General features: G+C 39.7%; 1 protein-coding gene across 7 annotated transcripts in view; it reads left to right on the top strand.

The window, feature by feature from the left end:
- SPIDR (scaffold protein involved in DNA repair) overlaps positions 1 to 15,952 on the top strand; it is a 480,217-nt gene that overhangs the window by 162,996 nt on the left and 301,269 nt on the right. For all 7 annotated transcript variants that reach the window (XM_050800368.1, XM_050800369.1, XM_050800370.1 and 4 more), the window contains one exon: positions 2,437 to 2,537. In XM_050800368.1, the coding sequence (XP_050656325.1) occupies positions 2,437 to 2,537 (101 nt within the window). The remainder of the gene's footprint in view (positions 1 to 2,436; positions 2,538 to 15,952) is intronic.

Genomic DNA, 15,952 nt, shown 5'->3' with positions numbered 1-15,952 from the left:
AACTTAAAAATACTGTATTTACAGTCATTCTAATTGTTTATTGTTTACCTGGTTGTAGAGCTTATTAAAAATATCTTGACTAGAAATGAGTTGGAATATTTTTGAATCTTTATCCTTCTTTACTTCTCCATATTGATTTTGTAGAAATGTTTACCAATGTCAAATTGATACCAGTAATCTTTTGAGATAGGTTTCCAATCTGTTAATTTTATAGAAAAGATAATTAGGATATCTTAACTTGCTCAGTGCATTCGTCGTATCTTTATTCTGTTGGAGTTTGGCCTTTATAAATAACTTGTCTGGCTACGTTCAAAAGAATTAATTTGGATATAGATGGTAGGGCCTTCCTGAACTTTTGGTATGAGTTAATTTTTTTAACATGAGATAGGTTTTTTACTAGAAATAGAATTGTTCATTGGAGGACATGTTGTTTCTTATCTTAAGTTCAAGTGCATCTGATCCGAACTCCCTGCAGGACAGTCCCTAATGGCCAAACTCAGCGGGAGATGCAGATTTTATCTGAGGGCTCCAGATACCGCTATGTGTAGAGAGCTCCTGTGCATATGTTTACTGTTGCTTTTACCTTTTGTCCTGTAATCCCCACAGTTTTCTTACGAGGTTCTAGGCTTGACTTTAACCAGATACTATTTTCAGAGTTCATTTTGCCTTTTTTTTTTCCTGTAAGGTCACAGCATTGAAAAGCAACATTTGGCAAATAATTATCTAGATAATTGGGCAAAGAATACAGCATTTGCTTCTTGTATTTATTATGCATATCATTTTAAATAATACTGTTTAAGAGGTTCTAAGTATATTTTCAAGACTAAGAGTTTGGACTCTGGAGCCAGACTGCCTAGGCGTGCATCCAGCTACACCACTCATTAGACATTTAACCTTGAACAGATGTTTAACATCTTGGTGCCTCAGTTTGTCATCTATAAAATGGAATAATAATAGTACCTACTTCACAGTATTGTATAAAGGGGAAGCATAAACGAGTTGCTTAATGTAAACAGAATGATATGAAGAAGGGCTTAATAGGAAGTAGAGGTTGACATGTAGAGGTGCTATGGCATATTTCTGAGTATAAGAGGTTTTAACTTTTTTTCTGTTACATGTGCTACACACAAGGTCATTCAGAAATAATAACCTATAGGAAAACATACTAGGTTTTTCTATGGGTATTAATACTAGCAATATTATATATTATTAAAATATTTCCATCATAATTGAAAGAGCTATATATAGGCTGCAAGTAAAAAACATAACAAAAACAGTTACACCAATTGTGGGCATTTTTTGAAAGTTTTACTAAATGCCACATGGTGTGCTAAGTCCATTCTGGTTTTAACAGCTTGTTCCTCATCTGGCTAGTTATGTAATGTTGGAGAAGTTTCTTAATCTCTCTCTCAATTCTGGTTTTATCATCTGTGCAGTGGGTATTGATATCTCTTCTTTCTGCCTCAAAGGGATATTATTTGAATAAAGATAATGTGAAATGATTAATTAATTGGTAATAAGATAATAAACTTATGAGATAATACATTGATAACCTATATAGCATGTAGCTATAGTGGTAATTAACAACTGATCTTGATTTTTCTTGATATTATAGTTATGTTAGGAGTTGATAACTTCTCTTTCTCTCTACATATATATGTATTTACTTATATTTGTAATTTACATTCACCTATATATTTATAAGCATAAATATATCTCAGTGAGTATATGTGTTCATTGATAGGTTAATGCTCTTCTGCAGTGCCTGCATATCTATCGTTATAAATTGTCTTTCTGCTGCACATGGAAGTTTTCTTTTTTATAACATTGGTATCCTTGCTGTGTGTTTGTGATTGATACTCAAATATCTCTGGAGTCCAAATCAGGGACCCATACCTAAGTGCTCTTATTTGAGTGTTCTGTCAACAGTTGGCAAGGTTATTCATGACTGGAACTCTGAGCCCACTTTACAATTCTTTGTTTGCTCCCATCTGCTGAGCTCATTGGGAGCTTTCCCACCTCCATGGCAGCACTCATAGCTGTCCTTGTGTCCCTGGTACCTAACGAAGTGCTAGGTGCCGGCATATAGCAGGTGGTAAGTAAGCAGTACTTGTTTTAGGATTGAATAAGTGAACTAAGAAAGAATAGAAAAAGAGGTAAACTGATATCTAGCTATCATATTTCCAAGAATATGATATTTTTAGGACATAGTATTAGCCCATATTTCTAGGAATCAGAACACCAAGGTTCTAAGAAAACAAAAAACTGACTTATGAGGATATGGCCTCTAGGAAGAGAATGTGGTAACAAATATACATTAAAATTTTGCATGTTTTATCTGTTTGTCTCTGGTTGGGGGTTATACAATATAAATGTTCCAAATATTCTGAAGTTTTCCTTTTAACTAAATTTAGTACATTATAATTCATTAAACAGAGGTGGACTAGCAGAAAGACTGAATGGACTGCAGAATCGAGAGAGATCTGCTATTTCTTTGTGGAGACATCAATGTATTTCTTACCAAAAGACACTTTCAGGTAAGGCTGTGTGGGTACCTGAGACAATGTGTAAATAAATATTTTAGTTAAAAGAATTCTTACATTAAAATACATGAAGTTGATTAATATTTTCATGACTTTTTAAAAATTTTGTTTTTCCAACATTTTAATTTTGACATACAAAAACTATATATAATTAATATATATAACTTGATGAGTTTAAAAATAAGTATACTCTTATGAAACCATCACCACAATCTGTGCTATAAATCTATACCCTTGACCTCCAAAAGTTTTGTTCTATTCTTATCATTAAGAGCACTCTACCCTCTTAGCAAAATTTATTTTATTTTATTTCATTATTTAGAGACACGGTCTCACTGTTGCCCAGGTTGGAGTGTAGTGACATAATCATAGTGTACTGTAGCCTCAAACTCGTGGGCTCAAGCAAATCCTCTCACTTCAGCCTCCCGACTGGCTAAGACCACAGGCTTGTGCCACCATGCCCAGCTCCTCTTAGCAAAATTTTAAGAATACAATACAGTATGTTAACTATAGACACGATACTGTACTGCAGATCTCTATAACTGATTTATCTTACATAAACAAAACTTTGTACCCTTTGATGAGTACCTCCCTATTGGCAGCCACCATTGCAGTCTCTGCTTCTGTAGCCAGAGCAGTTAGTCAAGAAAGAGAGATAAAAGATATCTAAGTTGGAAAGCAAGAGGTAAAGTTATCTCTGTTTGCAGATGACATGATCTTATATCTAGAAAACCCTATAAGACCCCCAGCCCCTGCCAAAAAAAAAAAAAAAAAGTTACAACCAATAAATGAATTCAGCATAGTAGCAGGATTAAAAATCAACATACAAAAATCAATTGCATTTCCAATGAAATTTCTGTATGTTAATAATGAGTTTTCTTTTCTATTGGAAATTGAAAAAACAGTCTCATTTACAATAACATCAAAAAGAACGAAATTCGGGACTAGGCGTGGTGGCTCACGCCTGTAATCCCAGCACTTTGGGAGGCCGAGGCAGGTGGATCATGAAGTCAAGAGATCGAGGCCATCCTAGCCAACATGGTAAAACCCCATCCCTACTAAAAATATAAAAATTAGCTGGGCGTGGTGCTGCACGCCTGTAGTCCCAGCTACTTGGGAGGCTGAGGCAAGAGAATCGCTTGAACCCAGGAGGCAGAGTCTTCAGTGAGCCAAGATCGTGCCACTGTACGCCAGCCTGGCGACAGAGTGAGACTCCGTCTCAAAAAAAAAAATAATAAAATACTTAGGAATAAACTTAATCATGGATGTCAAGGACTTGTACTCTGAAAACTGACTCTTTTTTTCAGGTGTCTTACAGGTTTCAGAAATTATTCCAAGAGATGAGTTTATTCTTGCAAGGTCTAATGACTGAAAACTCTTGTTTTTCAACAAATTGCTTGATATTGAAAAGATCCCACATGTCTAGAAAAGCCTCCTCTCCTCCTAAACAGTGCTGATTTGGTGGTTTTTTCCTGTGTGTTTCCTCCATCTGGAGTTGGGGGATGGGTAGGTATGGGCACAGTCATGAATTCCAAACCAACTATTATTAGTCTTTCCTGGGGGATCATTGGGATATACATTTTAATAGGCTCCCAGGTGAGTTTTGCACATGCTAGAATATAAGAAACATTATTCTTAGAGTTGATCCCCCCATTCCCAATAATATATTCTACTAAATAGATCACTCAATTGTTATGTTCTCAACTATTATATTACACATTTCTTTAGAAGACTTTTCAATTCTTATCTCATTTATTCCTTTTAAAATCCTTTCTGAGGCCAGGTGTGGTGGTTCATGCCTGTAATCTCCATGCTTTGGGAGGCCAAGTCAGGAGGATCACTTGAGGCCAAGAGTTCAAGACCAGCCTGGGCAATGTAGTGAAACCTGTTCTCTGCAAAAATGTAAAAATTAGCTGTACAGGGTGGCACACGTTACAAACGTCCTAACTACTCGGGAGGCTGAGATGGGAGAATCGCTTGAGCCTAGGAGTTCTAGGTTACAGTAAGCTATGATCGCACCTCTGCACACCAGCCCGTGTGACACAGCAAGACCCTGTCTCTTAAAAAATACAAAAAAATCCTTTCCCAGCTGTCACTTAGCAATTGCCTTCTCTCACATTCTTGTATTAAAGTACTGTAATATGAAGTACATATATATGTATCAGGATGACCTAATACGTATGACCCAAGAATACTTTTTCTTTTCTTATTTTATTTTATTTATTTATTTTTTTGAGACAGAGTCTCGCTCTATCACCCAGGCTGGAGTGTAGTGGCGCGATCCTGGCTCACTGCAACCTCCGCATCCTGAGTTCAAGTGATTCTTCTCCTCAGCCCCACAAGTAGCTGGGATTACAGGTGCCTGCCATCACGCCTGGCTAATTTTTGTATTTTTAGTTGAGACGGTGTTTCGCCATGTTGGCCAAGCTGATCTCGAACTCCTGACCTCAGGTGACCCACCCACCTCAGCCTCCCAAAGTGCTGGGATTACAGGTGTGAGCCATTGCGCCCAGTCACTTTTTCTTCTATACATATCTGTGGGTCAGTCCATTGTTACACTTATGACTTTGTTTCTTGGGGTTTTTTTTATGTTAATGATTACGACATTTAATAATAATCTTTACAACTCATTTGACCACCCTGAAGGCCAGGCAAACATAAAGGTTTCCTGGTCTTATTATTTAGGGAAGTCTTAATAGCACATTGGCTTAAGCACAAAAAATAATTTAATGGTACTTGTAATTGAATTCCACAGGGACCATGCTTCAGGCATATTGGTTTTGAAAAGGCTGGCAGTCGTTCTCTATGTGGTAACTCTCTGCTTCAAGTCCAATAAAAAAAATGCTTTCTTTCCAATATTTTACCAGAAATGCCCAAAATGACTTTCATTGATCTGGTAGAGACAGGAGTCCCTGCTTGAAATCATCCTAATCACTCTGCCCAACATGGGCTACAGTCAGTAACACACTACCAGCCATATCCTTAACTCCTGATTATTTTATTTCTGGAGTTATTTAATAAAAATCAGCAGGAACTATTTGCAATTCTACAGTATGTTATCTCATTTTAGTTTTTCAGTGATTCTTCATGTTCTCCTATTTTTATCAGTATTTGCATGTGTATATTTAACCTCTCAAATGTGAATGACCTTGAACTGGAGTGACCACTGTCTCTTATAATCTACCTCCCTCCATCTGTAAATAGTTTCTGTGTGTCACTCATTGCTTTCAATTTAGTTTGGGGTTCTATGCATTATAAACTTCTTTTGTTCTACTTGAACCAGAAAAATATTTCCTTGACACTTAAATTCTCAAATGGCTCCTCCTTCTTTTGCTTCCCTTCTTTTGAAGTAATGATATGAGAGAATGGTAAGCTTGAATTTCTTTCAACTGTATATAAATATTTGCATTACTGGGTTTCAGGAAGGCCACTTTCAGTTCTTAGTTTTAACATTAGTTTTGTGTTGGGTTATGGTGGATGGTGAGCTATCAGATGGAAAAGAGGAGCGTGGCACACAGGACTCTGGCTACTAGAGGCCTAAAAGGCCAGACCTGAAGACATCATTTGCTGCTGCATTGGCATTCATGCAGCACTTTTGTTTCCTTTTTCCACGTGAGGAGATGGAATGCTAATTCTGTGAGGACTCTTAGAGACCTTCCAGTCTGAGCCCCTCTTTGGCGGATTGCCTAGGGTAGGGAGGTGGCTTGCTCTGATTATCTAGCCAAAGAAGAGACAGGGCCATGCTCTTTAAAACCCTGCCGCTCTTCTGCCATATGAAAATAATCATTTTACTCCTCTCCCAGTTTCCTCTTGATATTACTAGTGGGGAATAACCAAATAGTCCAAATTGGACTTTGTGTGTTTGGTTAAGGTAGCTGTCTTGAATTTTGCTGATGTTATTATAGTCTTGACAAATTGTAAATATCTTCCAAGTAGGAGCAAAACATGGGCAAACTTTGAATTGGTTCATAAATTCTTAAATAGTTTGGATTCTATCTGTCCTCTTTCCCCCTTCAACATGATCCTTATTGTTGTATCAAATTTGGAGGTTGGTGGGTACAATGCTGAAGGCTTACTACGTATTAAATCATTTAGTATGCAAAGTAATCTTCTAAAGGAGTTTGCTTTCCTTATTTTCCAGATGAAAAAAACTGTAGGTTGAGTATATGCTATAGATGACTAAGCCCAGATTTGAACTGTCAAGTCCAAGTTCTTATTTGCTAATCTCTACAGACCTTCATTAGTTAATCTGTTTGGGCTGGAGAAAGTTAGGTTTAAGAAGACAAGGGATTAAGGAATTAGCAAAATTAGAAATATTAATACAAATGTTTTTCTTTGGAAAAAATCTTTCAAAATGTAAGTCTGTATCACATTCTTGGGACAGCACTAATTGGCGAAGCATAGGACATAGGTTTGAAGGTTGCAGAGACTGTGTAAATTGTGGAACTGTATAGGATGTCCTAAAGTCTTATGATTTTGATGGGAAGTGACAGATTGTATTCTTAATTATTGATATTAATATATATAGAAATCACTAGACATTGTCATCCTGGTTACTCACTATAGTGAATTGATCAAATTGTCAAATATGTAGTTGACAGAGTGTCTTCTGCTTGTCTGGATAGAAAAGTACCAAGTTAAACATGTGTGACTGGTGGTCCAGAATGAAGGGAGAAAAAGGTGATTTTTTTGTTTGTCTCATAACCAAAACAGCTTATTTGGAATGTTCCTTACAATATCACTTCTTAAATATTGTTCTAGATATTAAGTATAGCGTGTCAAACTAAGATTCTCCTTATTTATCTCCAGAGATGAGAAATTATGGTTTACAGAATTGATCTGTAGATTATAATGATTTAGCTTGAGATCTTTCTTTCCATGTGTCTTCCATTTGGGGAGCATTATTTAATTACCCATGGTTGAGAGGTATGTTTTTGTCTGTATATTTATCCAAGTTATTGTGTATGTCAGTATCCCACTCCCTTGTATTGCTGGGTAGTATTCCATGGTACGAACGTGCCACAGTTTGTTGAACTGTTCGTTGACTGAAGGGCCTTTGGTTCGTTTCCATATTTGAATCATTACAAATAAAACGTGCTGTGAACATTTGTATACCAGTTTTTGAATGAACATATGTTTTTATTTTTCTGGGATAAATGATCAAATGATTTAAAATGTTTGAATGTCTCTAACACATTATTCTGCCCTTTTTTTTTTGAGACAAAGTCTCTGTCACTGAGGCTGGAGTGCAGTGGCGCGATCTCGGCTGACTGCAAGCTCCGCCTCCCGGGTTCACGCCATTCTCCTACCTCAGCCTCCCGAGTAGCTGGGACTACAGGCGCCTGCCACCACACCCAGCTAATTTTTTTGTATTTTTAGTAGAGAAGGGGTTTCACCATGTTAGCCAGGATGGTCACAATCTCCTGACCTCGTGATCCACCTGCCTCAGCCTCCCAGAGTGCTGGGATTACAGGCGTGAACCACCGTGCCCAGCCTCTTCTGCCCTTTTAAAACACTTTGTATTTAAAAATAATTGTAGATTCACAGGCAGTTAGAAATAATACTGAGGGATCCCTTGTACCATGCCCCCAGTAATGACATCTTTTATAACTGTGGAATGACAGGACAGCCAGGATGGTGATCTCCGATACAGTCCATTGACCCTGTTCAGATTTCACCAATTTTACATGTATTTACTTGTGTGTCTATTTTTTTGTTTTATGTAATCTTATCACCTGTTACTGTGGTCTGAATTTTTGTATCCTCCCAAAATTCGTATGTTGAAACCTAATCACCAATTTGATGGTATTAGGAGGTAAGTAAGGCTTTTGGAAAGTGATTAGGTCATGAGGTGGAGCCCTCATGAAGGGAATTAGAAGAGACCCTAGAGAGCTAGCTTGTCCTTCCACCATGTGAGGATACAGCAAGAAGAATCCATCTGTGAGAATGGAAGTCCTCACTAGACACAGAATCTACAAGAGTGTTGATCTTGGACTTCCCAGTCTGCAGAACTGTGAGAAACAAATTTCTGTTGCTTCGAAGCCACACAGCTCTGGTTTTTTGTTATAGCAGCCAAGATGGGCTAAGATACTTGTGTAGATTCATATGACTGTCACATAGTCCAGACACAGAAGGGTCCATCACCACAAGGATTATCGAGCCACCCTTTATAGCCACAGTCACCTCTTTCCCATTCTCCTCCCTGATGCTTTGCAGCCACTAATCTGTTTAACATTTCCATACTTTGTCATCTAAGAAATGCTCATGCCTGTAATCCCAGCACATAGTTTGTCATCTAAGAAATGCTCACGCCTGTAATGCCCACAAAGGCGGGCAGCTCACAAGGTCAGGAGTTCGAGACCAGCCTGGCCAACATGGTGAAACCCTGCCTCTACTAAAAATACAAAAATTAGCCAGGTGTGGTGGCAGGCACCTGTAATCCCAGCTACGAAGGAGGCTGAGGCAGAGAATTACTTGAACCCAGGAGGCAGAGGTTGCAGTGAGCTGAGATCATACCACTGCATTCCAGCCTGGGCGACAGAGGAAGACTCTGTCTCAAAAAATAAAATAAATTACAGAAATGGAATAATATAGTTTATAACCTTTTGGGATTGGCTTTTTTCACTCAGTATAATTCCCTGGAGATTTATCCAGGTTGTTGTGTATGTCAGTAACCCACTCCATATTGCTGAGTAGTATTCCATGGTATGAATGTGCCACAGTTTGTTGAACTATTTGTTGACTAAAGGGCCTTTGGGTTGTTTCCACATTTGAGTCATTACAAATAAAAGGTGCTGTGAACATTTGTGTACCAGTTTTTGAGTGAACGTGTTTTTATTTTTTTGGGATAAATGATCAAGAGTATAATTGTCAGGTGTTATGGTAAGGGCATGTTGTTTTGTTACGTTAAAAAATGCATATGAATACCAAATATTTCAGTGAATTCTAACACATCTTTCTAGGCTTAAGAAATTTTATTTTTAACATCTTTGGTATGTGGATGTCAATTTTTCCTTTCTTCCTTCCTGGATAGCTGACTTTGCTGGGCTGTTTTATAACTCCTACTTGTAACTTTTAATAACAATAGATGTTTTCTTCCTTGTTGGTCCCTTCTAGTACATTTCAGTATAAAAGACATACATCTCAAGATTCTTTGTGATACACTGAGAAGGTATTGAGCTTGGCTTTAAAAGAGCAGCCAAAGGCCGGGTATGGTGGCTTATGCTTGTAATCCCAGCACTTTGGGAAGCCGAGGTGGGTGGATCACAAGGTCAGGAGTTCAAGACCAGTCTGGCCAACATGGTGAAACCCCGTTTCTACTAAAAATACAAAAATTAGCTGGGTGTGTTGTGGGCGCCTGTAATCCCATCTACTCAGGAGGCTGTGCAGGAGATTGAACCGGGAGGTGGAGGTTGCAGTGAGCCGAGATTGTACCACTGCACTCCAGACTGGCCAACACAGCGAGACTCTGTCTCAAAAAAAAAAAAAAGAGCAGCGAGAGCCAGGTACAGTGGCTCATGTCTGTAATCCCAGCACTTTGGGAGGCTGAGGCAGGCTGATCACTTGAGACCAGGAGTTTGAGACCAGTCTGGCTAAATGGTGAAAAAGTATTAAAACTACAAAAAAAAACTAGCTAGGTGTGGTGGTGCACGCCTACAATCCCAGCTACTCTGGAAACTGAGGCATGAGAATCACTTGAACCTGGGAGGCAGAAGTTGCTGTGAGCTAAGATCGCGCCTCTGCACTCCTCGCTGGGCAACAGAGCAAGACCCTGTCTGAAAAAAAAAAAAAAAAAAAAAAGAGCAACAAAAAGCATAGGTGTTGCACACAGAGGCCTTGCAGAGAACGGTTTGATGACATAGCATGGGATAGGCAGGGGAGCCGAGATCATACAGAGCTGGGTTTCACTTCCAAAGGCCTTGGCTGGATTTCACTTCCAAGGTGATGCCTTGGAAACCTGCACTTTAGAATGTAGCTGTGGCATAGAGAATGGACAGCTATAGAGGCAAGGGGAAAATATGTTCTGTTTATCTTCAGGAATCATTGTATTTTCCTTTTTTTAAAAGAGGAAACAGTTTCCCAACATTGCTTTGCTCATTATCTGCATGATGGTGAGCAGTGATTACTAAATGATACTCAAAGCATTGTGCATGTACATTAACCACAATTACCCTTCCAGTTAGGTCTTGCTCTCCTTACTTTAGAGATGAGGACAATGCAGACACAGGAGAATATGGATGGGTACAGCCCTGCGTGCCTGCCAGTGGGCAGCAGAGCCGGATTTACACTGGGCAGCCTAACTTGGTGGCCCATGTTCATAGCCCAGTTGTTTTGGGGGCAGGTCTAGGTGGTACTGAGTTCAGGAGATGTGAGTGCAGCAGTGGTTGCACCCTGGCTCCCTTGTTCGATCTCTGTTTAGTAACAGTATGACAAATATTTTCACAATATGTTTGATATCATAGTTTTTAAAACTAAAAGTAGTTACAAATGTTCTTTTATCTTTTTGAGTAGGGTCTCCCTCTGTTGCCCAGGCAGTACAGTGGCACCATCACAATTCCCCACTGCAGCCTTAAGCTCCTGGGCTCAAGGGCTCCTCCCACCTCAACCTCCAGAGTGGCTGGGACTACAGGCCCATGCCACCACACCCAGCTGTTTTAAAAAAAAAAATTTTTGGCTGGGCACAGTGGCTCACGCCTGTAATCCCAGCACTTTGGGAGGCCGAGGCAGGCAGATCACGAGGTCAGGAGATCGAGACCATTCTGGCTAACATGGTGAAACCCCGTCTCTACTAAAAAAAATACAGAGAATTAGCCAGGTGTGGTGGCAGGCGCCTGTAGTCCCAGCTACTCGGGAGGCTGAGGTAGGAGAATGGCATGAACCCAGGAGGCGGAGCTTGCAGTGAGCCGAGATCGCACCACTGCACCTCCAGCCTGGGTGGCAGGGTGAGACTCCGTCTCAAAAAATAAAAAAAATAAAAAATAAATTGTTTTTCTCTATAGAAATGGAGTCTTGCTATGTTTTCCAGGCTGGTCTCAAACTCTTCGCCTCAAGGTAACCTCCCTTCTCAGTCTCCCAATGCATTGGAAATTACTGGCATTAGCCACTGCACCTGGACCCTTATATGTTCTTTTTTTTTTTTTTTTTTTTTTTTTTTGAGACGGAGTCTCACGCTGTTGCCCAGGCTGGAGTGCAGTGGCGCGATCTCGGCTCACTGCAAGCTCCGCCTCCTGGGTTCACGCCATTCTCCTGCCTCAGCCTCCTGAGTAGCTAGGACTACAGGCGCCCGCCACCGCGCCCGGCTAATTTTTTGTATTTTTAGTAGAGACGGGGTTTCACTGTGGTCTCGATCTCCTGACCTTGTGATCCGCCCGCCTCGGCCTCCCAAAGTGCTGGGATTACAGGCTTGAGCCACCGCGCCCAGCCTTATATGTTCTTAAATGCAAAAAAACTTGCTGTGTTTTACAGGAAGAGAGTAAGGAAAAAAGAACAAGTGGTAACAAAGAAATTGATGAACTTCAGATAAATTATTTTTCATGATGAAATTTTTGGGGGGAAAGGGAAAGGTCTTGCTCTGTTGTCCTGACTGGCGTGCAGTGGCGCAGCATTGGCTCACTGTAACCTCCGCCTCCTGGGTTCAGACAGTTCTCGTGCCTCAGCCTCCTCAGTAGCTGGGATTACAGGCGCCCGCCACCATACCTGGCTAATTTTTGTATTTTTAGTAGAGCCTGCCTCAGCCTCCCAAAGTGCTAGAATTACAGGCATTAACCACCTTGCCCAGCCTTTAGCTGCCTATTCTTAAGCAAGATACTTTGTTTTTGAAATTTAAGATCATGTCCACTAGCTATTTTAAAAACAATGATTCTTTTTTTTTTTTTTTATTATACTTTAAGTTCTAGGGTACATGTGCATAACGTGCAGGTTTGTTACATATGTATACTTGTGCCATGTTGCTGTGCTGCACCCATCAACTCGTCAGCACCCATCAACTCGTCATTTACATCAGGTATAACTCCCAATGCAATCCCTCCCCCCTCCCCCCTCCCCCCTCCCCATGATAGGCCCCGGTGTGTGATGTTCCCCTTCCTGAGTCCAAGTGATCTCATTGTTCAGTTCCCACCTATGAGTGAGAACATGCAGTGTTTGGTTTTCTGTTCTTGTGATAGTTTGCTAAGAATGATGGTTTCCAGCTGCATCCATGTCCCTACAAAGGACACAAACTCATCCTTTTTTATGGCTGCATAGTATTCCATGGTGTATATGTGCCACATTTTCTTAATCCAGTCTGTCACTGATGGACATTTGGGTTGATTCCAAGTCTTTGCTATTGTGAATAGTGCCGCAATGAACATACGTGTGCATGTGTCTTTATAGCAGCATGATTTATAATCCTTTGGGTATATCCCCAGTAATGGGATGGCTGGGTCATATGGTACATCTAGTTCTAGATCCTTGAGGAATCGCCATACTGTTTTCCATAATGGTTGAACTAGTTTACAATCCCACCAACAGTGTAAAAGTGTTCCTATTTCTCCACATCCTCTCCAGCACCTGTTGTTTCCTGACTTTTTAATGATCGCCATTCTAACTGGTGTGAGATGGTATCTCATTGTGGTTTTGATTTGCATTTCTCTGATGGCCAGTGATGATGAGCATTTTTTCATGTGTCTGTTGGCTGTATGAATGTCCTCTTTTGAGAAATGTCTGTTCATATCCTTTGCCCACTTTTTGATGGGGTGGTTTGTTTTTTTCTTGTAAATTTGTTTGAGTTCTTTGTAGGTTCTGGATATTAGCCCTTTGTCAGATGAGTAGATTGCAAAAGGAATGTACCTGAAAATAATAAGAGCTATTTATGACAAATCCACAGCCAATATCATACTGAATGGGCAAAAACTGGAAAAAATCCCTTTGAAAACTGGCACAAGACAGGGATGCCCTCTCTCACCACTCCTATTCAACATAGTGTTGGAAGTTCTGGCTAGGGCAATCAGGCAAGAGAAAGAAATCAAGGGTATTCAGTTAGGAAAAGAAGAAGTCAAATTGTCCCTCTTTGCAGATGACATGATTGTATATTTAGAAAACCCCATTGTCTCAGCCCAAAATCTCCTTAAGCTGATAAGCAACTTCAGCAAAGTCTCAGGATACAAAATTAATGTGCAAAAGTCACAAGCATTCTTATACACCAGTAACAGACAAACAGAGAGCCAAATCATGAATGAACTTCCATTCACAATTGCTTCAAAGAGAATCAAATACCTAGGAATCCAACTTACAAGGGATGTAAAGGACCTCTTCAAGGAGAACTACAAACCACTGCTCAGTGAAATAAAAGAGGACACAAACAAATGGAAGAACATACCATACTCATGGATAGGAAGAATCAATATTGTGAAAATGGCCATACTGCCCAAGGTTATTTATAGATTCAACGCCATCCCCATCAAGCTACCAATGAGTTTCTTCACAGAATTGGAAAAAAACTGCTTTAAAGTTCATATGGAACCAAAAAAGAGCCCGCATCTCCAAGACAATCCTAAGTCAAAAGAACAAAGCTGGAGGCATCACGCTACCTGACTTCAAACTATACTACAAGGCTACAGTAACCAAAACAGCATGGTACTGGTACCAAAACAGAGATATAGACCAATGGAACAGAACAGAGGCCTCAGAAATAATACCACACATCTACAGCCATCTGATCTTTGACAAACCTGAGAGAAACAAGAAATGGGGAAAGGATTCCCTATTTAATAAATGGTGCTGGGAAAATTGGCTAGCCATAAGTAGAAAGCTGAAACTGGATCCTTTCCTTACTCCTTATACGAAAATTAATTCAAGATGGATTAGAGACTTAAATGTTAGACCTAATACCATAAAAACCCTAGAGGAAAACCTAGGTAGTACCATTCAGGACATAGGCATGGGCAAAGACTTCATGTCTAAAACACCAAAAGCAACGGCAGCAAAAGCCAAAATTGACCAATGGGATCTAATTAAACTAAAGAGCTTCTGCACAGCAGAAGAAACTACCATCAGAGTGAACAGGCAACCTACAGAATGGGAGAAAATTTTTGCAAAAACAATGATTTTTATTTAAATTGTATTATAGAGGGTAAGCAACCAAGTAATATTCTCAGTGTTTTTCAGTCATACAGAGGAAAATTTTGTATATGCTCATATTTCTGTGTTTATTGTTGTATGAAGTAAATGCTTTACTGGTCCCTATATCTGGTGGTGGAGATGGGATAGTGGGAAGTGAGGGTTACAGATACCAAGCTGGCAGGTCTCATTCATTTACTCAGCAGTTGCTCAGCAGGGGCCTCCAGTGTGCCAGACTCCTTGCTGGGCTCTAAAGACACACTGAATAAGCAAGATCTGGTCACTGCACCCTTAGACCTTCTCTTTAGTGGACTAGATGGATGACAAGCAGAGAGAGAGAAAATCAGGACAGGTTGGTAAAGTGGAGGGTCTGCATGGTTGTGGTGGGAGCTGTGCAGAACAGGCTATGAAAGTGAGCTTCATATTTACAGTGGGTAACTATAACCTCTGTCTAGTTTATGAGCCAGAATATCAGTATGAGGTGGCTAAACAGTTTTGGGATGGTGGAAGTTTTCTTATTTATTTGTTCTTGCTAGAAAAATTATATTTTATGTAACAGATTTTAAATATTCCACATTTTAAATTTTTTTATTGTATAAGATTATTATATTTGAAAGATTTCTTTAGGTTATTATTGAAGTTCAGTAAGAAGCACTTTAGTATACATTATATTCACACAGTAAAAAGTGAGTACAACTTAAACCTTTGGAAAATTGAGGGTGGGACAAAATTTCGGTTTAGGAGTACCTTTGCCATGTGAATATTTGCTTTTATTGAATTACCATTTTGTATTGAAATATAAGAAACTACAGAAAACACAGATATACAGCTTAACAAGTGTTATATAGAAAGTGCCCGTATTACTACCAGTACTTAAAGAATAGAAATGGGCTGGGCGTGGTGGCTCACGCCTGTAATCCCAGCATTTTGGGAGGCTGAGGCAGGCAGATCACGAGGTCAGGAGTTCAAGACCAGCCTGGCCAACATGGTGAAACACCGTCTCTACTATGATACAAAAAAAAAAAAATTAACCAGGCATGGTGGTGCACACGCCTGTAATCCCAGCTACTTGGGAGGCTGAGGCAGGAGAATCACTTGAACCCGGGAAGTGGAGTTTGCAGTGAGCTGAGATCATACCATTTTGCTACAGCCTGGGCGACAGGGCAAGACCTGGTCTCAAAAAAAAGAATAATAATAGAATAGAAATAGATGGTTTTCTGTTCAGTATGTTTTAACTCACTACAGCAATATTGTAAATTGATGCATTGTGCCTTTTTATTTTTTCTTGCCAAATGGCTATAATATTTTGGCTA

This window comes from Macaca thibetana, chromosome 8, assembly GCF_024542745.1.
Source record: "Macaca thibetana thibetana isolate TM-01 chromosome 8, ASM2454274v1, whole genome shotgun sequence".
Lineage (NCBI taxonomy): Eukaryota > Metazoa > Chordata > Mammalia > Primates > Cercopithecidae > Macaca > Macaca thibetana.
This window is presented reverse-complemented; position numbering and strand designations above follow the sequence as displayed.